This window comes from Microtus ochrogaster, assembly GCF_000317375.1.
Source record: "Microtus ochrogaster isolate Prairie Vole_2 chromosome 14 unlocalized genomic scaffold, MicOch1.0 chr14_random_1, whole genome shotgun sequence".
NCBI lineage: Eukaryota > Metazoa > Chordata > Mammalia > Rodentia > Cricetidae > Microtus > Microtus ochrogaster.
The window spans coordinates 24,874,601-24,900,891 of record NW_004949096.1 but is presented as its reverse complement, the minus strand read 5'-3'; the positions used below and the strand labels follow the sequence as shown (position 1 = coordinate 24,900,891).

Here is a 26,291-nt window from a genome sequence, read left to right as displayed (position 1 = left end):
GGGGAAGAGACAGAAATCTTTCATAAATAAATAAATTTAAAAAAAAAAGAAATTAGCAACCCGGAAGTAGATTAGAATATGAGGAGACATTGGTAGGAAAGGTTATGGGCTTGTGGATCTGAATGTGTAATGGTTTAATTCCAGTAACGTTTCTATCAAATAGCAATCAAGATGGACTTAAAAGACACCAGGATATCAAGCCTCTCTTCAAATGTTCATTTCATCTTCATATATTTGATGGCTTTTCCTTGTGAGGGAAACCCTATCTATCACTGCATGTCTTTTACATCCATTCATTTGTCGTTTGCTTCTTCACCATATAAAAACCTGACCCAGCAATCACTGTTTACAGGCTCTATTGAGGTCACAGTAATGATACGCCATTACTTATTTCCTGCTTACATGGGGCTCAGCTTAACTCTTAAATTTTCCCTCACTTAATTCCTAGTCTCTTGCATTCTCAGCAGTCTGACCAATTCTACTTGTCCCTAGCCTTGTCCTCATGGCTCCTCCTCCCTTCCTCTGCTGTTTTGTGCCAGTATAGCTCGGTAGCAGACAGCTTGCTTAGCACTGCAGTGCTCTGGACTCCATCCCTATTGCAATAAAAGAAAAAAAAACTTCCCCAATGGGGAAGAATGGCCCCTTTCTCTTGGGCCTGCATCAGCACTGCTTGATTTTCTAGATCTGCAGAACTTTTCTCTACAAATTTCAACTATTTCCTATCTTCTTTTTACCTGGGTCAGAACCTGTCTCTCCCCATTGTTATAAGCCTTCTCTTTCCATCCTTTTCCCTACATCATGTCTTCTTCATCTAGGTTCTTATAACTAAACATATCCTCCTCCTCTTTCCCTTCCCTTCCACCCCCCCAGACATCTCCCTGACAACCTACTTGAACAATACATCACAAGGAGCCCTTGTCCAGCAGCATCAGGAAGAGGTAGACTCTGTGGACCCTGGGGTTGGCTCAGATATGCACCCTGATTCATAACCTTCTGCTGGTGTTATTTAGCCATTCTATGTGTTGTGGGATATGTGCTGCTGTACTTTGATTAGAAAATTTCCAGATACCCATCCTTGATGCACTTTATCTCTGTGATATATTTCACCTCCTTCACTTACCTTATTCTTTTCCTTCTTAAAATTGTATTATTTACTTCTCCATTCCCCGTATTTTCTTAACCTTTACTGAATAAAATCGGGTGCTTTCTTGCTTTCCTTAGGCCATTTAAAAACGTTTTGCTGATAAGCTGTCATATTGGCAGAAGTCTTCAAGCCTGACCTGCTCATGCGGGCTGTACTGAGAAGCTATTGACTGTGGAGTCACACTCCCTTATGTTGAAGCTCAACTCTGCCCATTGTTCCTCATGAACTTCATGAAATAGGACATAGAAAGAGAATATTAGAGCTCAGTGGTGTAGAAGATAAATAACTGGAATCTCTAACTTAGTGCCAAGCCTCATAACCAGTGTCAGGCTCCTCTCTCCAGTCTTCCATCCCAGTTTGTAATGAATGCATCATGCTTTACTGAGCACTGGCTGTGACTGGTGGTTCTGGTTATGAAGAACTGTGTAGCATATCCACAGTTTTAGTGTGTGCTATGCCTTTCCTCTTCTTGACATTCTGATACTGGGTGTCTGGTTATCTTCTGCATAACTGTAACTTGGCTGTGGCCTCAACTTCATCCATGGGAGACTGTGGGGAGAGACATACAGAAATAGTATTCACCACAGATAGAAGGGGCATCAACAGAATGAAGTATTCCACTCAAGTCCAGCTTGGTGAGCCAATGCCTTTGTTGGGGTTACTTATGGGAGCTTGAGTTACTCAAAGGCAGCATTGGGAAGTCTTTTCTGGTTCATTGTTTATCTCTTACATAGCAGCAATAGTAATATCAGGGAACAGAAGGCCTTGTGATGATCTTGTGAGCCTCCTTCCTCTTTCTGTGAGGGAATATTGGGCCGGATCTCATGAAGGTCTCATGCTAGTCATCATAGCTGCTCAGCTTCAAGTTTATAATGGCCATGTTCAGCCTAGAGGCAATGGCTACTCTATATCATCAATGAACAGTGATCTAGTGTTTATTCCTAATCTGTTTCCCCTCTGTATACTTTAGTAGTGGCATTGCGTTTTCATTAAAGTCATTAAATCCATGAACATTTTAACAAATATAAACACATTTGAGTAATTTTGTTTAGGCAATGCATAGCTGTATCTTATACTTACAGTTGGTGACCTTAATCTCGTATTGTGACTCATCATGTGTTTTTAACTACATTGTGAATTGTATTTTAATTAAATACTCTAGCATGAAGGAGCACTGACTATAATTGTTATATCAGTGATGTGTAGAGCCTTGGAAAGCAGTTAATACTGAAGAAAAACTAAGGAAACATGTCCTTCCTTCCAAACTCAAGATTAAAAAAAGAAAACAAAACAAAAACACAGTTCATTTTTCCTCTATTAACAACCATCAGTGAAATTAAATTTTCCTGTGCTGAAATTACTTATACTATAAATGTGGCTTTTACTGAAACATTCTGCTGATGCAAAAACATGCGTTTTAGAGGAAAGACTTGAAGGCTGTATATTTATTATATATACAGCCCTACAGTGCAGCCAAATTAATTTCTCTTTCTAGTGTCAGGCCCTCTGAGAAGGACTTCCCTGATAAATCCTGATCTCTTAATCCACACGCAATCATCCAGCTGGAAAATAGATATATCAGGAAGTATGTCCCCACTTTAGAGAATGCCGTCACTTAATCTTATGGTAAAAGTGCATAATAATTGTTTAGTTGTGCTTCCATCTGTTTCCCACATACATCTTTCATTTTGGGATACAGAAAAGTTGTATCACATGCAATTTTTAAAATCACAGCCTTTCCAAGCAAATGCTTTTGAGAAAGTGGTCCTGGGTCTAATTCCTCTGTCAGCCTGAATTTTTCTGTCAGATCCAGTTGCTGCACCTATTAGATATTTGTTTCCTTTCAGACTGTCTCTCAGAATTGCCACAATAAAATCTGTTCTACACTCAGAGACTTCCCTTTCCCAGGGATTCCAGAGAACCAACATAGTTTCCACTGGAAGTCAGAGCCGCAGCCATTTGTCACAAATCTGAATTCCAGTTTTCAAATCACAAGTAATTATTTGCCCTGTCAAATAATAATTTTAATCTTAAATTCAGAAATATTTTTATTGAACTGATTTCTGGATATTTTTAATGTGTGTTGAATCCCAGAAACATAGAATTTCAGAAGCAATGTTAAGCAGTTGGACTGGGTTATCTGGAGCCATTGCATAGTCATCAAAATTTAGCTTTACCCATAAATCTCACAAATGTATGTGTGTGTCCTTTATTTTCTATCCACGGGGATAGTTGTAATTTTTAATTTCTATGTATATAGTACAACCCTTTATGCTTTTTGTTTTCTTATTAATTTTAAGAAACAAATGAAAAACTGATTAAAGGAATCAATCACCTGGTAGTGTTTCTGCCACAGAATACAGCACTGTGAAAGAGTCATTAGCAAGGAACTCAGGACCGCGAGGGGTACACCCACACACTGAGACAATGGGGATGTTCTATTGGGAACTCACCAAGGCCAGCTGGCCTGGGTCTGAAAAAGCCTGGGATAAAACCGGACTTGCTGAACATAGCGGACAGTGAGGGCTACTGAGAACTCAAGAACAATGGCAATGGGTTTTTGATCCTACTGCACGTACTGGCTTTGTGGGAGCCTAGGCAGTTTGGATGCTCACCTTACTAGACCTGGATGGAGGGGGGTGGTCCTTGGACTTCCCACAGGGCAGGGAACCCTGATTGCTCTTTGGGCTGATGAAGGAGGGGGACTTGAGTGGGGGAGGGGGAGAGAAATGGAGGCAGTGGCAGGGAGGAGGCAGAAATCTTTAATAAATAAATTAATTTAAAAAAAGAGTCATTAGAGAACCTCCATGGACACGTCCAGCTATAGGAGCCGTGAGCACTGTACGTCTGCATAGGATCATGATGCTGCGAGAGGCACATGAATAAGAAGTCCTCAAAGTTGCTCAGCTCAACAGAGATGTGTGCTATTGGTGTAGGATGTGGACATCATTTTCCTTTCTAAGTGCCTGGGTCAGATGGTGGCTTCTGTAACTTAGACCATGGCTCGTAGTGCCTGCTGAAACTATGATTATCTGTAATTGGGTCATTGATTCATATGAGTTCTGGTGCCAAGGTGTGAGTACTAGTTATAGTTCATATGAAATCTTTAGAACGTGTAGCCTTCCATCAAATGTGGCATAGCTTTGACTCAGGCAGACAGAGTTAACTATCCATATCCAAAGCCAGGATTGCAATGACTGCTGGCAATACTCTGACCTTTTCTTATTACATCCAGTCTGGTAGAAATCCACTCCTGTTTAATTATAATTATCTAAATTTGAGGCATTTTTAACCTGCCTTACTCCTTCAGGGGGCACTGTGGAACTAGTCCTTCTGTGGGCTCTTAAGAGAATCATTGATCAAAGGTACTAGCATACTTTTAGGACAAGCCAAATTCATAATAGGGATTTAAAAAAAACTAGATATCAAGAAAACATATAACCCAGTTTTTAAAAAATGGAGTGTAGACCTGAACAGAGAATTCTCAAAAGAGGAAACTCAAATCAGTGAGAAACACTTAAAGAAATGTTCAGCATCCTTAGTCATTCAGGAAATGCAAACAAAAACTCATTTGAGACTTCATCTTATACCAGTCAGAAGGGCTAGGATCAATAAAGCAAGTGACAGCTCATACTGGCGAGGATGTGAAGCAAGGGGAAGACTCCTCCATTGCTGGTGGGGTACAAAATTTTACAGCCACTGTTGAACTCAATGTGACGGTTCCTCGGGAAGCTAGGAACCAGTCTACCTCAAGATCCAGCTACTTACCCAGAGGATTCTTCCATCCTACCACAGAGACATTTGGTCATCCATGTTCATTCCTGCCCTTTTCATTATAGCCAGAAATTGTAAAGATTTCTAGATTCAACAGATGGAGTATTACTCTACTGTTTTAAAAAAATGAAATCATGAAATTTGCAGGTAAATGGATAGAATTACAAAAAATCATCCTGAGTGAAGTATCACATACCCAGAAAGACAAATACAGTATTATTCTCTTATATGTGGATATCAACTGTTAAGTCAATGATAAACAAGCTACAATGTGTAGAACCACAGAGGTTCAGTACAGAGTAAGGGGACAGATAAATCTCATTCTTGTTTGGAATAGGAGGATCAAGGATGAGGGAAGGAATATGGAGAAAGGTGGCCATAATTAAGGGTTGTTTGAGGGGTAGTATGGACACTTAATGTAGCAAAAGCTGCCATATGTGTGTGTGTATTCATAGATTTACCTATGTAAATATATATGTATGTATACATATGTGAAGCTGACCTAAATAAAATCATCAAAAATGGGGGAGAGAGCACCCCAATTGGACATCTGTTGTCACCAAATGAAACTTCTAGTACTGGAATTGGATTACATCTAATAGAGTTGTTGGCCAAAGGAATCCAATAGACATCCCCAAACAACCCAGGCTGTTGCTAAGACTATAGATTGCTCTCCATAAACTGATGGAGGGGCTCCATTACTGAAGATAACATCCTCACAACTCACTGAACATGAAGAAGTTAAACTAGCACCTTCATAGAGCCTTCATTGCTACATGCTACCATCTTTGGTACAGATAGGTACTCTGCATATTACCAAAGGAGAAACATAAAAATCAACCCAACCACAAACCCTTTGATCTACGGTGCTGTCCTACCTGCAAGATACGCTATGGCAAAAGTGGCACAAAGCTTGTGGGAATAACCAACCAATACCTGATTTGACTTAAGTAAGGTCCTCTTAGTGAGATGGATCCCATATCTAACACAACTTGGTGACCCAGAACCTGAGACGAGATAGCTCAGGGACCTAGAGTAAAACCAAATACTACTGTTCTAAAAAGAAAAAAAAAACAATTTAATGGTATTCCACTATACCCATAAGTTGATCACCAGAGAAGCTTTCTCCTACAGCAGATGGGAACAAACACAGACCAGTAGCCAGACATTAGGCAGAGCATGAGGGGCACAGAACACTCAATCCTAAAGAGGATGACTCCATCAAATCTTACCCCCCCTCCCCGGGGTCCAGGGAACTGTGCAGAAGAGGAGGCAACAGAAAGAGTATAAGAACCAGAGGGAATGAGGGACACCAAGGGAAAAGGACCTCTAAATAAACATGACCAAAGTGCATATGAACTCACACCAGGCAGCATGCACAGGCCCTGTGCAGCTCCACACCAGGTCCTCTGCATGTATATCATGGCTTCTGGCTTTGCATTCTTATAGGATTCCTACATGTGTGAATGAGTAGGCATCATATCAGAATCTTGTGCCTTCTCTTGTGCTCTCTTCCGTTTTGTTTGTTTTGTCCAATCCCAATGTGTAATTTTTTTGTTTTGTCTAACTATTTATTATAAAAAATTAAAAAACAAATTATTGTCAAGATTAAAAAAGAAAGGAAGGAAGGAAGGAAGGAAGGAAAAAAGGAAGAAAGGAAGAAAGGAAGAAAGAAAAGAAAATTATGTGTTCTTTTCTCTGCTGCCAGATTGGAAAGTTTATAGTCTGGTCAAGATGTGCACAGATCATGGTTAGTGGGTTAGTTGCAACAAACATTAATAATCTCTTTCCAAGGAGAAGGGTAATAATCCTCCAGTAGTGATATTAGAAGTCCCTTGAGGTCTCCACATAAAAGTAACTCTTTGTGACAGTTTAGGAAATGTAGTCTTTTATAGCTTCTACACTTATTACGCAGGTAGGATTCAAGCTCCAACTCTGTAACTTAATAGCTTTGCAGATTTGAGTTCCCAAAGGGAAAACTGAAGAATTGCTAGTACCCGTCTCCGAAGTCCATGGGAACTGAATGAAGGAGGCTTGGGATACACTTTGCTTAGATCCTGGTACTGGTTAATATTATTTTTCTTTCCAATGTCCTCCTCTTTCTTATTTTTTGTCATATCAGTCCTATCTTGATTTAGATGGTTTACCCTCAAGTGTTTTCTCCCCATCCTTTGATTAGTTCGCTAAGAAAGACAAGCTTGGCAGAGCACAGTGTTGGTGATGACAGTTTTCCTCACTAGACTGGCTTGTGGCACAGGCGCTTGCAGCTCATGACCAGGGCTTCCCTCACAGCGTAGCCCAGGAAGCCCCCATGCTTATTCAGTGTATACATAGAGGTATGGGCCTTTTACAAAATTACATTTCCTATGGTGGACTTCATAAAATTACACTAGGTTAAGAGGAATGAAAACTTCTTTTCATTCCTGTGGTAGACATCAGAGTTTGTGAAGTACAAATAAAAGTGCCTTCCAGAATAATAACAACTAGAAGGGATCAGGTGTACCTATGAAACTGTCGCCCATAAATTAGTCTCCTATAGGATTCCTGGCTCCTTACTTAGATAAGTAATTCTCAAAGGATGCCATATTTAAGTGAGAAACATTATGGACATGTGGCTTCGAGTCGACTTGCATTTTAAAAACTATTGAACAACAAATATTGGATGATATTTTGTTTCTCTTGCTTGCTTTCTTTACTTATAAGTAGGAGTTGGGGAGTGGTAAGAGAACTCTTAGGTGTCTAGAAACCTGGGTTTGAATTGCACGATGATTATTGACTAGACATGTAAGTAGAAGCAGTTAGTGCGTACAAAGGCTATGATGATGACTGTTGCCTTGCTGGGTAGTTGGTTCAAGCTGGACAACTTATCTTACAAGTTTTGTAAACTGTCACATTGTCATGATCTTTAAAAATACTGTGGAATACGTAAAACATAAACATAAGAAATATGAAACAAGGAGATTTTTCTTCCAACAGAGATGACCATAAAGAAATTGAGAAATTTGCCTGAGAAACTTTCTTTTCCAAAATCCCGAGGCTGCTTCTCTTCTCAAGAGCCATGCTCTGTTATAGAGCTTTAAATCTCAAAGATCCTGCTCAAATCCTTGACCCTGTAAGGGCTGTGTGTGTGTAAATATCTATTCTAATCAGAGATGTTCTTAAGAGTAAACTCTTCAATCTGAAAACACAAATTTCACTTAGCATATGCAATGATTATTTTTGACTTTAAGTTCCCATGGGGATGACGACTAAGAACTACATGGAGTAGGCTGTCACACAGAAAAGAAACTCTTTTAACTTTTGAGAAAGGAGGTATCCTTGATGAGAAATGTCTGCTACCTGCTTAAAAATAAGTGGAGAGAAAAATAATTATGAGTCAGGAAACACTGAAACGGAGAGTCTTCACATAGTCCTATGATTTTCTTTGTATTTGTAAAGACTATGATTTTATCATTTTCTTTTTTGGTCTTGAAGCATTGCAAGAATGATGCACAGTTGACTAAAATTTGGCTTCCATTTTATTTGTGGTAGATACTTGTCAGCATAATAAGACCCAGTTTGGAGTGTGGGTGATTTCACAGTAAAAATGGAGTTTGAAAGACAGACATTCTGGTTCTTGAGTATAGCCTGGTTTAGTGCTTCCCTACTTGTAATGCAAAGAAAGTCATGAAAATTGTGAGTCTTTCTGAAGAAAAGCTGCTCTGAGTATGTAATACCAGTTTCAGTGCTTCCTAAATTGGCATCTTCTTCCCTTTGCTTAGCTACAGGCTTTTGGCACGGAACAACCCTTTCTTGTCAATGACAACTCTTCTCCTGTGTACTGGAACCCATGCCTTCTCCTTCCTACAATTACCACTTTTATCTAATTTTGTTTTCTTTATCATGTTTGTTTCAGTCTTCCATTTGTTCTCTCAGTATCCCCATCCTTACTACCCTCTTCTTTTCAACTTAAAAACATTCCTAGGTTCCCAGCATTCTAGAAAAATGATACAAATATGGCAGACATAGGACTTAAACCTTCTTCTTGCGTTTGCTTCTCCTCACCATTCTCTCTTACCCTCTACAATATCATCCAGTGTTCTGGTGCTCTACTTAAGAACTACTTTCCAGTGTATAATCTTGTTCCATTTCTTTCTCTCTCAACTTCCTTTCAGAATCTGATGCCCCTGCTTCTCATTCGTGAATAGCTGCCAGTCTCTCTACTCCAGTCTGTCTTGACATAACTGCCAAGTTAATCTTCCTTGAATTTGGTGCTAAACATACTTCCCTGATCAAAACTCATCAGTGTCTCCATGAATAATTTGTCCATGAAGTTATAATTAATTTCCAATCAATCTGAATTTAAATATTTCTGCAACAGGGCATCACTCTTGCTGTGGTTTGACATTTCTTCTATAAAGTTCCTCTCTTAGAAACTCAGTCCCCAGTGCAAATGTCTTTGTAAAGAGAGGAGACAGGATGTGTATATGGTGTGAAGGTACGGCCCTCATAAACAAATAATGTCATTGCTGGAAAAAAAAAGGTTCATTATAGTAAATTACTTTCTTATTTTTAAACATTTATATGTATGAGTATTTTCCCTACATATCTGTATGTTTACCACATGTATACCTGATATCTATGGAGGCTGGAACTGGAGCTAGGATGGTTATGATCCACCATTTGGGCACTGGGAATAGAACCCAGATTATGTGGTTAAGATGTTCTTCACCACTGAGCTATCTCAACAGCCTTGTGGAAAAGTACCCTTAGCTCCATTTCTTGGTGTGTTTGTGTCCTTCTACCTTCTGGATGAGAACCCTTGCCAGGTTTCATGACATATTTTTTACTACTCAATAAATTTATGATCTTTCAAAATTATTCAGCCTCAGCATTATCTTCCTTTACTAATGTCTCCCTGGAGAAAAATAGAGAGTGACTTTTCCCTTTGTACATATTAGCTGGTTTCTCTGTCTTCTCTAATGTCCCCTTCTTAGCAATCCATTTTCTTCATCTGTACCTGTCAAAACTTATCTTTTAGTTAGGAGGTACTTGAAATGTTTTATTCTGCCTGACAAATTATCCTAATCTTACAAACATGACATGCTTTGTCCTTTTCTTTGATATCTTGTGGTGGGGTGTCTTTATGGTTTATTGTAGTGATTGTGTATCACTCTTATTCCTACTTTTACAGAGTATAAGTTAACAACAACAACAACAAAAACCAACATTCTCCTCACATGAGATAAAAGCAAGGAAGTTGTTGTATGTCTTCCTTCATTTTTATATTTCCTATTTGAAAAATTAGGCAAAGCACAAAACAGGAGCACTGTACTAAATCTCAGGGCATAGACACTTTCTATGAGAGTATCTATGAGAGAGAGGCATGGATTTGTCCAAAATCACAAGAGGGGGAATTTAACCATTTCGAATGGAATAAGTAGTGGGAAAGAGCAGTAACTAGTACCTAGAGAAAGGATCTATGGCTGGAGCTGTGACTGGTACCCAAGAGGAGCCATGGTCTCCATCAGAGGACACAACCACAGCAGACATCAGCCTCGAGGGAGGGAGCCGGGGAATAAACACACTGGCCTCTCTTCATTTCTCTCTGCAGTCTACTGTGGTTGTTTCCAAAGTCTAGACCCAGTAGACGTCAAACTGCAGGGGCGTTTATTAACTGAATGCATGAAAGTCGGTTTTCTGCTGTTTTGAATGGTGTGGAGAATGAAGCATGAACCTGAATGAACAAATGGGAAAATCACCGTTCAGTAATGGACATTGTGGAGAATCAGTCTCTGCAATATTGGGCCCAGGTGGAGTTGCAGGTCATGTCTGCGCCGGTGACTAACCAAAGAAAGCTTTGTATTGGCCGTTTAGGGCCAAAAATCAATTAGGAAATCTACAGTCAGCAGACAGAGTGACTGCTACTAATTCTGGGAACTCATTTTGGGAATTTTTGTGAAATCGATTAGGAGCATGGATCCCATCTCCTAGAGGAGGCACAGCAGATCTTTCCATCTGGGGTAGCTGATGTCTTCTACTCGCTCTTGGACAACGAGTCAGGAAATAAACCACCACAGCAGAGTTGTCGCAGAGGAAAAGTCAGCCTGAGACTTAGCAAGAGGAAATGGAAGGCATGAGCCTCCATAGGGAGGCAAAGTGCTTCGACCCTGAATACAAGCAGAGAAAGCCCCTTCGCGGACCGATTAAGATGTGTGATCTACTGTATGGTTCCTGCAAGCTGCTGTGTTTGAGTCAAAGCAGAGTGAGGAGCTGCCGCCTGAAATAGCTCTGCACCCTCAGCCTGGAGGGTGGTGCTGGCATACTTAACCCCACTCCACGCTGTGTGCCTTTCCACTTTGCCTTTTGCTTGTAGGACTTACGCACAATTCTTCTCCCTCTGGCTCCTCAAGTGGAGAAATCTGTGCCATGACTCAGCATTGTACCCTGCTCCCTACTGGGTCGGCACAGCTCTGTGCCCTCAAGCCTTGTGCCCTGATACTGTAGAGGGTTCAGAATGAAGTTCATTTGCTCACACACTTTCTTCCTTTTGGCCTTACTCAGGACTTCTTTTGCTGTGGTCAAAGAGCATGTCAGAAAGCAACTTGGCGGAGGAAATGGTTTAGTTCTTCTTATAGCTTTCAGGCCACAGTTCTGAGAGAAGTCGGGCCAGGAACTCAAGCCTGAAGCCCAGAGGCAGGAACTGAAGCAGACTCCATGGAGGAGTGCTGTTACTGGCCTGCTCATTCTAACACAAATCAAGACTACTTGTGTGGGGTTGGCACCACCCACAGTGGGCTGGCCCTCTTATATCCAAGCATTAATCAAGAAAATGCCTGGTAGGCTTGCCTGTAGGCCAATCTTAGGAAGACATTTTCTCAACTGAGAGTCCCTCCTGCCTAAAGACACTAGCTTGTGATAAAGTTGACATAAACGCAGCACAGCTCCAGACAAGGGCCCCACAAGTGTGGTAAAGGCATCTCAGGGAGGATGAAGCTGACACAGTAGTAGGAAGCTTTTATTTGTAATGGTCGGTAGCTTCATGCCTCGCATTATATATTTGTTGCTATAAAATCCCATATCACAATTTCCTAAACCTTGATTTGAGTTTTGTGATTAGGAGTAACAGAATTGTAAGTATGACATTTCCTCCATTTATATAACAGAGATACTCTAAGATCAGGACATAAAACACTTAGCCCACTGGACAGGCGTGTGTCTGATATCCTTATAAAAGTTAATGACTTTTCTCTGAGTCCTTCTACCCTTGATTTCTTTTTAAGAATAGTATTTTATTTGTTTCTTGGGAATTTCATATAACATATTTTGGTTATTTATATATATATATACATATACATATATACATACACACATATATATAAGCTCCTGTCAGATCCACCCCCACTTTATGTCCTTTTTTAAAAATAGTTTCCTGATTCCAATTTTTCCTCTTATACACTCCTGTTTGTAAGGCTAGCTTCGGGAGCCTATCCCCTCCCCTAGGAGCCATCCACAATCTGTAACTGCACAGTTAGGGTATGACTCATAAGCCCCCTCCCACTCCTTCCTCGAATGTTGAGTGCTCTGATCTTGTTCAGATCTCATGCAGGCCACCACAGCTGCTGTGAGTTTCCGAGTACAGCAGCCCTGTCCTGTCCAGAAGACACTTTTTATTCCGGTCCTCCCTGACTTTTGCTTCTTACAGTATTTCCTTCCCTTCTTTGGTGCCTGAGATTTGGAGAAGGGGTGTGGTATAGATGCCCCGTTTATGACTCAGCACTCCACGGCACTGACACTTACTGTTCTCTGTGTTTTGACTCGTTGTGAGTTTCTGTGTTAGCCACTGTCTGTAGCACAAAGAAACTTCTCTCATGAGGTCTGAGAGCAACACTAATCTATAAATAGAGAGATAAAAATTTAAATGGAAGTTTGATCCTGTGCCTATTTAACAACATAATAGTCTCATGCCTGGAGCCTAGAAGCTTCACAGCCATGGATTTGGGTCCAGATTTGCAGTACCAGGTGTGTGTGTGTGTGTGTGTGTGTGTGTGTGTGTGTGTGTAGCATACCTTAAAGCCAATCAGAAAATGATTGGTTACCCTCATGACACTGTGCCACTATTACACCACTGGACATATTTGCCACATTGGTTGTTATTGCAGTTCATAAGGTTCACAGCTGAGTAAGATTGAGAATGACTTTTTTCTTCATCAGCCAACATAGCACCTTCTAATGCTATAAAAACAAGGCAGCAGAGAGAAGCCTCCTAGTCAGCATGAGCTTGATTTCTCTTTGTTCTATAGCCAGTATGTGCAATGTCTTAACATCAACTATGATTGGGAAACTAAAAGAAGTAGCAATAGCCTGTATTTTGGGGTTGGGGGTTCCTCTGGGATGCGTATGACCAAAACTTGGGGGAACAAAATGTATCCAACATCTGACAGTGGGTTCTTTATTTGGTAGTTCATGGCTTCTGGGCTGAGCATAAGCTCCTGTGTAGAGTCACTCCAAGTAAACCCTTATAGAAATATAAGTATGAATTTATAAAAGCATAGGTTTCCATATTGGTTTCTTAAATGTCCTTAGTGTTAGTTATCTATAACTCTCCCTCCCTCTCCTTACTTAAACTTCATCCCCATTACTATCCTTTCCCCTAATATTAGTGTGTCATCCCTAATTCTAAGTCAGAAGTTCCACTGGGTTCCCCTTTATAAGCCAGGGCAGTTTTTACTTTCCAACTCAATAATTTCTGTTGCCTGTTTCTTTATCATTTAAAGGGGGTGCTTCATGTAGTCAGGCATGCTGACAGTGTCCAGTGAATGTTAGAAGATATGGGGGGGATAGATGAAGAAACTATGTTACATTGCATTGACATAACAAAGGGGGGGGTCTTCTGTTCATCCGCAGAAACAGTAGAGAGAAAGCAGTGTTACCCACAAATCAATGGTGGGAGGTGGACCTGGCTTTGACACTTGCTTCTTCTTAGGGGATTCCTCACAGACAAGTTCCTTATGTCTCTGACCTTCAGTGTTTTCTCTGTAGAATGGTGCCATGCTGATGAAATGAGATGAAAAATCACAGCATAAGCTCTATAACTCTTCCTTGGGAAGAGATGCTAGCAGTCAAAGGCCTACTTGACATTGTGACGTGAACTGTGAACTGTAGCAGGGGAGCTGTGGGCTGTGCTCCTGCCACCCGGCTCCTGACCGCCTGGCTAGCTTATGCCCCAAAATAATAACACACAAACTGTATTCATATAAACACTGTTTGGCCCATTTCTATTAATGTGTGTAGCACCACGAGGTGGTGACTTACCAGGGAGATTCTAGCCTACATCCTTCTTGGGTTGGAGCTTCATCGTGTCTGTCCTGGAGAGCAGTGGCCTGGCATCTGAGCTCACTTCCTCTTCCTCCCCATTCTGTTCTGTTTACTCCACCCACCTATGTTCTAACCTATTAGGCCAAGCAGTTTCTTTATTAATTAACCAATGACCTCCATCAGTGAACTGCTACTTGGAAGAGATTCTAAAAAATCTACAGTGTGCTTCTCTCCCTATATCAGATGCTTCCCATCATCCAGGGAAGTCAGTGAGCTAAGTTGAGCCAGAGGAGGATACTTGGAGGCAAAGGAAAGGATCTTATCTTTTCATAATTCACAACAGCACTTGCGGTACCCCCTTTGGCTTGTCTGAGAACTCATAAATGCAACTCTGGATGATGAGTATTCGGGTTCATGCATGATAGGCACCTACCTTTCTTTCTCATTATTGTAAATCACAGACTAAAATGTTTCCTCAAATGAGTTCTTGCATATGTTTGGAGAGCTTGGGCTAGTAATTATCCAATATCTGTACACATATACGTGATTAGGATGGACTAGCAGTGAGCACTTTAGAAAGATTTTAAAGATACGATGAGAATGAGAGCAGATCACATGCAGTTATGAAAGAGGCAAGGCCTGAGATGGCTTCTCATCTCTCTGGGCATCTTCTCCTTGTACCCTGAGGATCCTTCGATTGAGTAAATAAGAAATGACAGTTTCTGTGAATATGTACTCAAAACAGACATACTTTTGTCTGGAATTATGTGATCTCTGCGTCCTCCTCACACTTCTCTCTTCCCCCACTCACAAACACCTGCCATTCTGTTTCATCACTTGGCTTCACATATTTTCCTTAAGGAGTTTGCATGGCAAATTCTCCCTCATTTCTGAACTCAAGATATACTTTTATGTAATGTTCTAGTTTAAAACTTGTTAAGGAAAAAAAATTTGTGGAAAGTAATTTTAAAAACTACACCAGTTGTTAAATGTTTGGTTTTTTTTAAATTCGGGGGGGGGGTGTCCTTTAATTGAGGGCAACTTGAAGGCTGGGTGGTATATTAACTCGAGAAATGAGGTGCTACAGTGTAGAGGGGTAAGCTCCATATTTGTGTGTGGGTGTGCTAACCGTGAAGACACGTTTGAGGACCCCTTCAAGTCACATAAAGCAGAGGCCACTTTCACCACTCCCTGACATTTCTAACCACTTTTATGATCAAGTAATTAAAAATCTCCAAGGACCTGCAGTGTTTTTCTCTGCCATTCCTCTTGGCTTCAAATAATCAGCAGGTATAAAGGGAAAACATTACAGAACAGAATCTCACTGGACATGGTAGTGCACACCTCTGTTCTCAGCGTATGGGTGGCAGAGGGAGGAAGATCATCACAGCTTTAAGTCCAGCCTCATCTACATGGCACATCCCAGGCCAGCCAAAGCTACATGGCAAGACCTAGCTCAAAATGAAACAAAACTTGATTAAGGCTCCAGAGTTACTAAATTTTAAACTTTTAAATATAAAACATCATACATTTTGTGCAGAGCTTTGCGAGGTCAGGCAGGCCTGAAAGGTCATCTGTCTTCAGAATCTGGTCTGGTACTGCCACCTCACACTGTGCTTCAGTGTAAGAGAATCTTAGAATGTTTCCTGTGATAACAAAAGCTTCTCATCTCTGAAAATAATGTTCCAAACACGAGTCACTAAAACAGCTATCATTTCTAAGGTTCTCAAAGTCCTGTTCTCCCAGAATTCCCGGAAAGTTCAGTAGCTGTTCTACAGGATAGACACTGTGCTCCAAGGAAAGTGGACAGACTGACTGAGGGCTGCAAAGGGGTCTCCCAAGTGAGGAAGGGGGACTTTTGTCCTGGGTAAAGTGAGACCCCTTCCCACCACTTAGCTACAGGAAAGCCTCCTCGGCAAGGTGGGTAGGAGCTTAAGCTGCCATCAAGCTCCTGGCTAGAACGGAAGGAGCAGTGTGGTTATACTGTGATTGATGTTACCCCGTGATGTGTAATACTCTGTTAGACAAGCTGCTTTTTTCCTGTGTTTCTTTAACAGGCAGCCCGGTTGCGGGAAAGGACTGTCAGCTGCCTGTTCTGCCTAGCCCTCATCACATGCCTCCCCACTGGAGCTGACCACAGACCAGCATCTCCACAGCATGAATAATTAGGTAGGCATAATGGAAGGCACTTACTGCACCCTCCAGTTGCATAACCCGGTCACTGAACTCTGCTATATCAGCTTCTATCTTCCGAAGGGGGAAGTCAGAGGATTTTCGTACAAGGGCACTGTAACTCTAGACAGATCCAATAACGCTTTTCATAACTGCTACCAAGTCAGGGAGGGGCCAGACATCACCAGCCTCAGCCAGCAGCCGAACGAACATCCTGGCGACTTATTTTTCAAACAGACTCCCACGAAAGACATTCTGACAGAGCTATACAAGCTCACAGCAGAGAGGGAGAGGTTGCTGGACAGTCTGCTGAGGTCAGAGCACATCCTGGGCATTTCAATGGGGAACCAGGAAGGGAATTTGCAGGAGCTGTCTGTGAGCCTGGCTCCCGAGGAAGACTGCTTCCTGAGTGCTGGCAACCGGAGCAGGGAGCTCCCTGTGAACTCGCTCATTAGGAGGAGCACCCAAGGGAGCAAAAAGCCCCGGAGGTCTGGCAAGAGGAGAGAGAGCCCTGAGGAGCTCCGGCAGAAGAGAACCAGGAGGAAAGGGCGTGGCCGCCAGGAATCAGCTCCTCCGATGGGGAAGGACCAGGTCTGTTCCAGTAGCTCCCTTCCTCCTCCCCGTGTTAGGCCTAATCTTCGACTCCTAGAAGAAAGAGGAAACTTAGTTCCTCGGGAAACACTTACCTCTTCCCCACGGAGGAGGAGAGAGAGCTGCCCTGCCAGCATTCTCAGGACACCAGATGCAGACCTGGGCTTCGGGAGTTCTGGGAAGACCTCAGAGGACACCGAACATGAAGGACCTCTGTCCCCTGACAGCAGCCTCGCCGAGGTAGGAGTTGCAGGCATAGGAAGGCAGCTCAAGAGTCCTCTGGAGCAGGAACCTCCATGTTTGCCTGAAAGCCATGAGAAACATCCAGGGGCAGAGAGGGGTGGGACTCCGAAGCCAAAGTCATTGGAAAGGACTTGCAGGAAGAAACCTGTTTCCAAAGTGGTGGCGAAGGTCCAGGAGCCGTCTGCTCAAGTCCAAAGAGTAGTTAGGGCTCATCCTGATGGTGAGGGAAGGGTTGCCTTTTGCTCAGAGACCCAAACTGAGTTTATCCCTAAAGCTGACTTCCTCATCATCTCAGGAGCTAAGGATGAGACTCAAAGTTCCAGGAGACTGGGGGAGGAGCAGCAAAGGGTCAAGTCACTGCAACCCTTGGCAGCAGAAAGAGCCTCCATTCCCAGGGAAGCAGCCAGCACTGAGGGGGCTGTGAACAAGGTTCTCCGGAAGGTGATAGAGAGTGAGAAGTTAGATGAAGCCACCGAGGGGAAAACACTAGGCTTCTCTCTCAACACAAGGGCCACCCACACTTTCCCAGAAACTAGAAGACAAAGGAAGACCGGGCTACCCCAGAGCACCCATAAATTCTTGCTTCTGGATCTGCCCCACACTGTAGGTCCTGATTCTCCACAACCCAAATGCGATGAGAGGAAGCCAAGCCCCCAAGCCCCAACAGCTCTCGGCATGGTATTTAATAATTCATCGCCTCAGTCCAGCGCACACAAACGGCTGTCACCTGTTCCCTCGCCTGTGTCTCCAAGGTGCCCCAGCCCGCAGCAGCACCACAGGATCCTCCTGCTTCCTCCACTGCCTAGCGAGGGAGAAGCTGTGTTTAATGAATGCCCTAGTAGGAAGAACCTTGTCTCCTCTGGGTTTCCCTCTGCTGTCACCTTGGAGCCCTCATCTTCTACCAAGGTCACGGAGACCAAAGGAGGCACCCCGACTTCCCTCAGAGCAAGCCAAACTTGGCTGGTATCTGAGGAAGCACCAGAAAGAAGCTTGAGGCCAGAGAAGATCACAGCCCCACCTCAGTACCAGCCACCACCAGGTTAGTCTCTGTTTATGCTGTTTTTGATCTGCATCTGGGAAATTCAACTGCAATTGTTCTGCCTCTGCTGTTGCGAGACTAGATGGTTAACAATGGACTGATATTGCTAGGAATGTCCATTCGCTTGGTAACAAGGAAACTGGGATTTGTGCACGGGGTGTGGGAATGGCAAAGATACTCTTGATCCAGAGGACTAAGAGTGCAGGGTTTTTTTAGAAGCAATAGTTTATATGAGCTTTTGAGTATTGTTTGTGTGTTTGTTTATCTATTTATTTGTGGTGCATAAAGTTGCCTCCAAGATTGCCTAACACCCAGACTCAGAAAGGAGCAGGTAGAGAAGCAGCAGCTTGTCTCTACCTTTGATGTCAGCATTGAGTAATTGGCCCATTGACCTAAATTCTAGTGGTGATGCTATTGATGTCATTCTAGGGAATCTCTAAGAAGAAGAGCAGAGGCATGCTGTTTTTACTCATATGTCTGGAGGTTCAGTTTTGTTTTCTATAGTTTTGTGTCATGATTTATGACAAAAAAATACTTTTGTTACCAGAAAGGAAGCATCTAATCTAAGATGAAGATATCTGGGTGCGTGGTGTGCTGGCCCATGCCTATAGTTCTAGCAGTTGGAAGGCTGGGGTAAGGAATCACAAGTTTAAGGCCAGCCTTGGCTACAGAGAGAATTTAAGGCCAGCCTTGACTACAGAGAGAGTTTTAGGCCAGCTGGACTTGACAGTGAAATTCTACCTCTGAAAACGAGACACAGTTTTCTTTTTTGGAAAAAGGAACTTGGCTCAGGTTTTCTTTTCTTTTCTTTTCTTTTCTATGTAGTCACCCAAAGAAGCACAAAGCAGCTGTTGAATGTCAAGAATTGTCTTATTTATAGGTTACTACTGTGACTGGAGTAGGCATGCATACGGTGCTAATGAGCTCCTCTGACTACTCTGCTTGCTGTGATTAAATTTTTACATGGAAAATAATTTTGAGCGTTCAATCGTGAGTCCCAATCCTTTGTTCTTGACCTTTTCCAAGCAGTGTGCTCAAGCACTCAAGGTTTTGTGTGCCACTGTGCAGATGATGAGTGCTTTAGCAGCATATGGTCAGCGTCTTAGGTCAGAAAATAACCTATAATACGATATATCATCTCTTCGGGGGTACTGGAATTTTATTTATAGAAAACTCATGTGAAATTTTGAGATAAAAATATTGATTAAGGAAAGAAGATTCAGCTTCTCTTGAATCTGTGACAGTTTATGTCCCCGAGGCAGGGAGGTGTTTCTTTAAAATGTGTTAGATACCTTTTCCATCTTGTATATTCAATATGTCGATCTTAGTTGGGTAAAACTCGCTACTTTCTTTCTCAAAATGAAAGTCAGAATTCTAAAATTCATATCATGCGCTTCAAAACTCTAATAATGAAAATACTTTCTCAGCATGGATGCTGGCAACTTGGGCTCACTTGGCAAGTGAGCCGAGTGGAGTTAGAGGAGGAAGCAGAGTGTGGAATTGTTGCTTTAACTCTGAAGGTTCTGCTATGGGTAGTGGTGATGTCAACTTGACAGTCTAAATTCACCTGGAGATGGGCCTTGGGACATGCCTGTGCATGGTATCCTGATTATGTTTATTGGTGTGGGGAGATCTGTCTTAACTGTGTTTGGGACCACTCCCTTGGCGGGGAATCCTGGACCATATAAGTTGGATAAAGCAAGCTAAGCACAGGCATATATTCATTCATTGCTCTCTGCTTGTGGGCTGTGGATACAATATGACCAACTGCTTCAAGTTCCTGCCGCTTTGGCCTGCCCACATGGTGAACTCCGAGCCTAAATGAACCTTTCTCCCTTAAGTTGTTTTTGTCATGGTGTCTGATCACAGCAACAGGAAAAGGAACCAAGAGTTAGAAATGACATCAGATTCTAGGGTTCTGTGTACTCCTCACCCAGACTCTCTGCATTGGGTGTATTTGGTGTTTTGCAAGACTTTTATCCCTTAGTTTAGGATTGTCTTGTCATTTATTGCAGTCTGTTATGTTATAAAATCCACATCCTGTCTGGATTAAGGTTAGTTGTTTGTAAGCACATAAGAAGCCGTTCGGTTTCTGTTGGCGATTGACTGTTAACCCAGTGAGGGACAAATTCAGCAGATGGCTCCATTTTCCATGTGGCTTCTCCCTGTAGTTGGTCATGAACAGCTGCATGATCACTGTTTTCACTTCGGCCCAGCCTTCCATTGAGATCTTAAGTAGTGCTTTTAGGAGCCAATTATTAAAATCACAGGATTTGCTGGGCGTGGTGGTGCACACCTTTAAGCCCAGCACTAGAGAGGCAGAAGCAGGCGGATTTCTGTGAGTTCAAGGCCAGCATGATCTACAAGGCAAGTTCCAAAACAGCCAGGCCTGTTACACAGAGAAACCCTGTCTCAAAAATCAAAAACAAAAAAAAAAAATCACAGAATTCCTCCATTATGGAGACCCCCTATGCATCTAACTTTATAGAAGGAGATGGAAAGCGGGAGGAGAGAGAAGCGGGAGAATAGGGTTTCTGTCTTAGATGGAATCTCTTGGACTTTATCCCGAGACACTCCAACCCTATCTTACTGACTCCTTCTTGAGAAGCGTGGAGGAGGGAGAGCTCTAATAACTCCTTTGATCTATGGCATATCTTTTCATTCCTTTTCCTCTCTTCACTTTTCCTTCTCCAGCCAGAGTCCTTGCCATTTTTTTTTAATTCTTTCTGCAGTGAGTTCAGATAGGGGAATTTTTTCTGTCTGGCTGCTTCTGTCTTGCTTCTCACATTTCCTCCCTCTCAATCTCAGGAGAGATCTCAGTAGCAGCTGGCTGTCCAGAGGTAACCCATTTACCTTCACCCTCCAGTGGTCCTTCATCTGTCTCCAACTCCCAACTTTTCCCCAAGTTAGCTATTAACTAGATTGAGTTTACGGTCTGTGGACATGTATTTCCTGTGGAAATAACAGCCAGGTTATTCACTGAAGTGATGAGAGCAAGATAATTGAAAGTCCTCATCAATGACTCAAGGAACAGGTTAATTCCTTGGGGTTTAGCATTTTGATTATTTTCAGGTTGTTGCTTGTTTTCGCTCAAAAGGCCTGCTTCTAGTTGGAAGACTCCAGAGTTACAGGCAAGAAGTTAATTTTGAGTCGAAAGTGAAACCCACAACTTACAAGACCAAGCATTTAAATCCAGTGCCGTTGCCAGCCATGCAGGGCATAGCATAGGGTATCACAAAGACCACTGAGCCATCTCTTGTTGACTTCATAAACTCTATAACTCTCCATCCCATGCCCTGTACACAGGAATTTCTTACATGTTGACAATATGATCAAGCAGAATATATACTAATATAAAAATGGCCAGATTTTTCTTCTCATGGACCCTTCTGCTGATCACATTGTACTGGATTTACAGGACTTTACTTTGGTAGAGGCTACTGAATGTTGCCAAGCCTTTGAGAAACGTATTTCCTTAAATTAACTTTGAGAGGTTTTTAGTTGTGATAGCCTACATAACAGTGTTCAGGGGGCTTAGCATTGAGATTCTTTTTGGATTTTCTGTTTTCATTTACCTTTGATCTAAAATGAACCCCTTTAATGGCACAAGCATCACTTGACAGTGGTCTCACCACACTGAGAGAAAAATCCAGTCCTCCTTGTGTGGTTCAACAAACATGATTTTTGGTCTTTGGAGTTAGTGAGGTCTGATGGAAACACATGACTCAAGCACAGAGTTTCTTGGTTTTGAAATCATTTGACCAATTCTTATGCTCATAAAAAATGTAATTAATGTTGGCCTATTTAGAATTGAGAGGCACTCATGTAAAAAGAGTATATTGTATTTAATTCTTCTGTCAAACCTTTGGTTTCCCTCAGGGTTTATACTATGTGGAATATACATAAATTCTTTAAATGTAAGCATTGAGGGTTGATGTAATTTGATGAAATTTAAGGAAGCCCCAAATATTAAAAGACACATATAAGACACATATTTAGCTAACTTCAGAAATTGTGTGGTACATAGAAAGTTACCTGTAGTTGTGAATAGAGTAGAGAGATTTCAGAAATTGTATATACCTTATTATATCTAGACTATAGTAACTGAATTATTAACAGGAGATATTAAAGGGTCACCATTAAAATTATTAGTAGATATAATCTAGTGACCCTACTTTTAAGAACTTAGCTTAAATGAATGTATGATTATATGCATACATTTAGTTACTACAGTGATTTAAATTTTATTATCATTATTGTGACTGTTATTTGTATGCATGTGAGTGATGGAGATGGGGTGCAGGCCATGAGGACAGAGGACTGATTGGTGTGAGTTCTCTGCGTCTACTTTCATGTGGGCTCCAGGGGATAATTTCAGGTCATCAGGCTTGCATCACAAACACTTGACCTGCTAAGCATCTTTCTGGCCCTGTAGCAATTTGTATACTTTCAGATCATCTAAAAAAGCGCCCACCAATGGAAACAAGTTTAAATTGTAACACACTTTTTTTCTGTAATAGTCCGAGGCTATCTAAAGTACCAATATAGGCTTCTAACAAGTTACAAAATATTATGCAGGACGTTCTTGTTTCTTGTAAAAAAAAAAAACAAAAGCAAAAAAACAACATTACTTTTTCCCATATATAAACATGTGTATTTGGTAAATGTTTGACTATCACAGAAACGGGTGTGAAGAACGATTGACCAGGTCATTAACATTCAAAGTGCAAGGTTGTAAGTGGGTGATGGACTGGAAAGCAGTGAGAACTGGGTGTGTGGGAGTGCTAGCTTTCCTCCTTTGCGTATTTCCACACTGTTTCCCCACATGTAGGGTATATGTCACTTTTATAATTTTGGAACCATTATTTTAACTATTGTATTTATTATTCTTATTTGTGTATGTGTTTGTGTGTGTGGATGTGTGCTACTGTCTGTGCCCGTGCCCGTGCCCGTGCCCATGCAGGGGCCAATAAAATACCAAGTGTCTTCTCTGTCCCTCTCTTGAAACAAGCTGGCAGCTGGCAAGCCTCACTGATCCTCCTGTCTCTGACACCATAGAGCTGGGGTTAGAGGCACAGTTTTCCATGGGGGTTCTTGGGATTTGAACTCAGGTTCACATGCTTACACTGAAAGCTTTCTTACTGAGCTATTTTCTCTAATGCCAACTTTACTTATTTTTAAATTACTTTTTCTTTTTAAAGAATTTTCAATTTACTTTATGCATTATTTTAAAAATTGTAGGGGGAGTCACACACCAAACTTAGCCAGACTCCCATACTGTATATCTCTATGGACTCTGCATAGTTAAAGTGGCCATTTGAAAGGGAATCTTCATAGTGTAAGAGGTTTATACTGTGTTTTTGTATTTTCCATATCTAATATATTTTTGTCTACTTAGATACCACCAGAAATGAAAAAAATCCATGACAGCATTAGAACTACAAAATGTTTAGTTTTATATTCTATTTCATAACTCATATTCATTGACTGCATTCAGTCTCTCTTCCTCCCCTAATGTCTAGCTTTTCCTCTTTTTGAAATATTGCAGTGTACCCACATGTCCCTTTGTTCATGTACACATGTATCTTATTGGCTAGATTCTGTGTATGAGGAACAACATGCTTCCCTTCTTTCTGAGATTGTGTGACCTTGCTTAATTAATACATTCTCAGCTCATCCATTTTCCTGGAAATGTTGTGCTTTTATTTTTCTTTAGAGATAAATTGTGTGTGTGTGTGAGTTCCTTTTAAGATTTATTTTATTTTATGTGTATGAATGATTTGCTCACAGGTATATCTGTGCCCCATATGAGTGTTTGATACCCATGGAAATCAGAAGAGGGCCTGGAATCCCCTGAAGCTGGATGTGTATACTTGTAACCCTACATGGGGGTACTTGGCATTGAGGCAAGGTTCTCCACAAGAACAACAAGGCTCTTAACTGATAAGCCATCTCTCCAGCCACATACAATTTTCATTATCCATTCGTGTATTGATGGACAACTGTGTTGATTGTAGTTTTTTGCTGTAGTGAATAAAGCACCAATAAATATGGCATGTAAACCTCTCCATGGTAGTGTATGGAGTTCTCTGGATAAGTAAGAGAAATGGGCCATATGGTAGTTCTATTTTTAATTTCTGTGAAATCTCAAAACTGATTTCCACAATGGCTGTATTTACTCCCCACCAACAGTGAATAAGGGTGTCTTTCTCTCCATTTGTTGTCAAATTTATTGATGATAGCCATTCTGACTGGAGTGAGGTGGTATTTCAGAGTAGCTCTAATTTGTTTTCCCCCCAATAGCTAGAGATACTGGACACTTTTAAAATACTTATTGACTATTTCTGCTTCTTTCTGATAAGTGTCTATTCATATCATCTGCCTGTTTTTTGAGTGATAGTTTGATTTCCTTGGTGTTTAATTTCTGCAGTTCGTTGTAATTTCTAGGTATTCATTATCTTGCTTAAGTATGGCTAGTAAAGAAAGGTTTTCTCCCATTCTATAGACTGCCTTCGTGTTCTGCTGGTTTTCTTTGCTGTACAGAAACTTTCATTCTCATATGGTCCCATCTGTTGATACTTTAGAGTTAGCGCCTATGCTTCTGCTGTTGTGTTTTCAAAGTCTGTAGATAACCCAAACTCTAGAAGGGCGTCCTCTGTGTTTCGTCAAGAAATCACATTTTTATTTCTTTAAGAAAAATCACAACGAAATATGCTTTATTGAATGTCATATTTGTGATTCGTAGAGGGTAAGATTATAGTGAAAGCACATTTTTTTGTGTTTTCCTGTGCCTTCTAATGAAGCAGAAAACTCAACACTAACAATATAACACTTGTCCAAAAAAAGTAAAGACCTGGAGAGCCATGAGGGCAATGCCCTAAAGTGAATATATCTGGTGGTAAACTTGAGAAGAGGAGAACAAAATCCAGAACCTAACCAAGAGAACAGTCTCGAGGGGCTCTTGGAGTCAACAGAGTTCCCACAGGAACAGACACCTCCAGGCCTAGGATAGTGGGGACAACAAGGGATGGAGCTGTCCCTGGAGCCTGAAGGAACCAAAAGGAAAGGACCATGTGGTAGGAGCGGTAGATAGCCTGACCTGACTTTCTGAAATAACTAACAAAGACCAAGTGGAAGGGAATCAGCAAGCTGCTGGTTATGGCCTTCAAGACCCACCGGCCAGGGCCCAGCCATGGAGAGGTGAGGGGTGGGAGACTTGATGATGCAGATGAACTGTCTGCAGCATGAAGACCAAGAAAAGACTTGGTTATAGTTGCCTTAGAGGAAGTCATTTCAGTGGAATGATATACTTGTGAGTAAGTGGGAAACAGCTGTGATTAGTGGGTGCTGGGGATGTAGAATGGTAGCTAAGGTCCCTCCCCAATTTATCAGCGAATACATGTGGAAAGCCAGAATGGTCCCTTAGATGGCCACAGAGTGAATGCAAAGATGGGGGAGCGAGGCACAGACTTATGTTTTGTTACAGAACAATGACTATCTTGGTGGCAAGTGACCACTGCAGTGTTTCCCTTCCTTTTCATATCTAATAGTTCTATGTTGAATCCGATTGACTATCTCTTTCATTGTTAAGAGTTCACACATAGAAGAAAATGAATTAGAAGACCCTCTGATGTAGTTTTTGGTCCATAGATTCAAAAAGAAATTATCTGCTTTTTTAGAAACTAGAGCACATGTTCTCAATAATGATTGTATTGCTGTGCATGCTTTTTTTTTTCTTTTTAAGAACATAGAATTAAATCTGTCTTACCCAGTTATCACAAATCGAGAAAAGCTGATCAATATATGAAGCAATCTACCAATGAACAATTTGTATTATGAGGTCAATATCCGTACACAATAAATGATGGGTATTTCTCTCATTCACTCATGTTTTTGAGAAAAGGATATGCGTCAGAAATTCAGGCTGTTTGCAGCGAAGACCCGGTGTTTAAAATTCTCAAACTAATTTTTTTCTTTTTTTTTTATTGAGAAAAAAAAATTTCCGCCTCCTCCCAGCCTCCCACTCCTCCC

The 26,291-nt window shown here is 41.5% G+C and overlaps 1 protein-coding gene across 1 annotated transcript in view; it reads left to right on the top strand.

Annotated features, from left to right (window-relative positions):
* The window catches only part of Fmn1 (formin 1), a 372,570-nt gene that overhangs the window by 18,334 nt on the left and 327,945 nt on the right, over nucleotides 1-26,291 (top strand). The window contains exon 3 of the mRNA XM_005364222.3: nucleotides 16,273-18,260. Coding sequence (XP_005364279.1) covers nucleotides 16,394-18,260 — 1,867 coding nt within the window. The 5' untranslated portion in view covers nucleotides 16,273-16,393. The remainder of the gene's footprint in view (nucleotides 1-16,272; nucleotides 18,261-26,291) is intronic.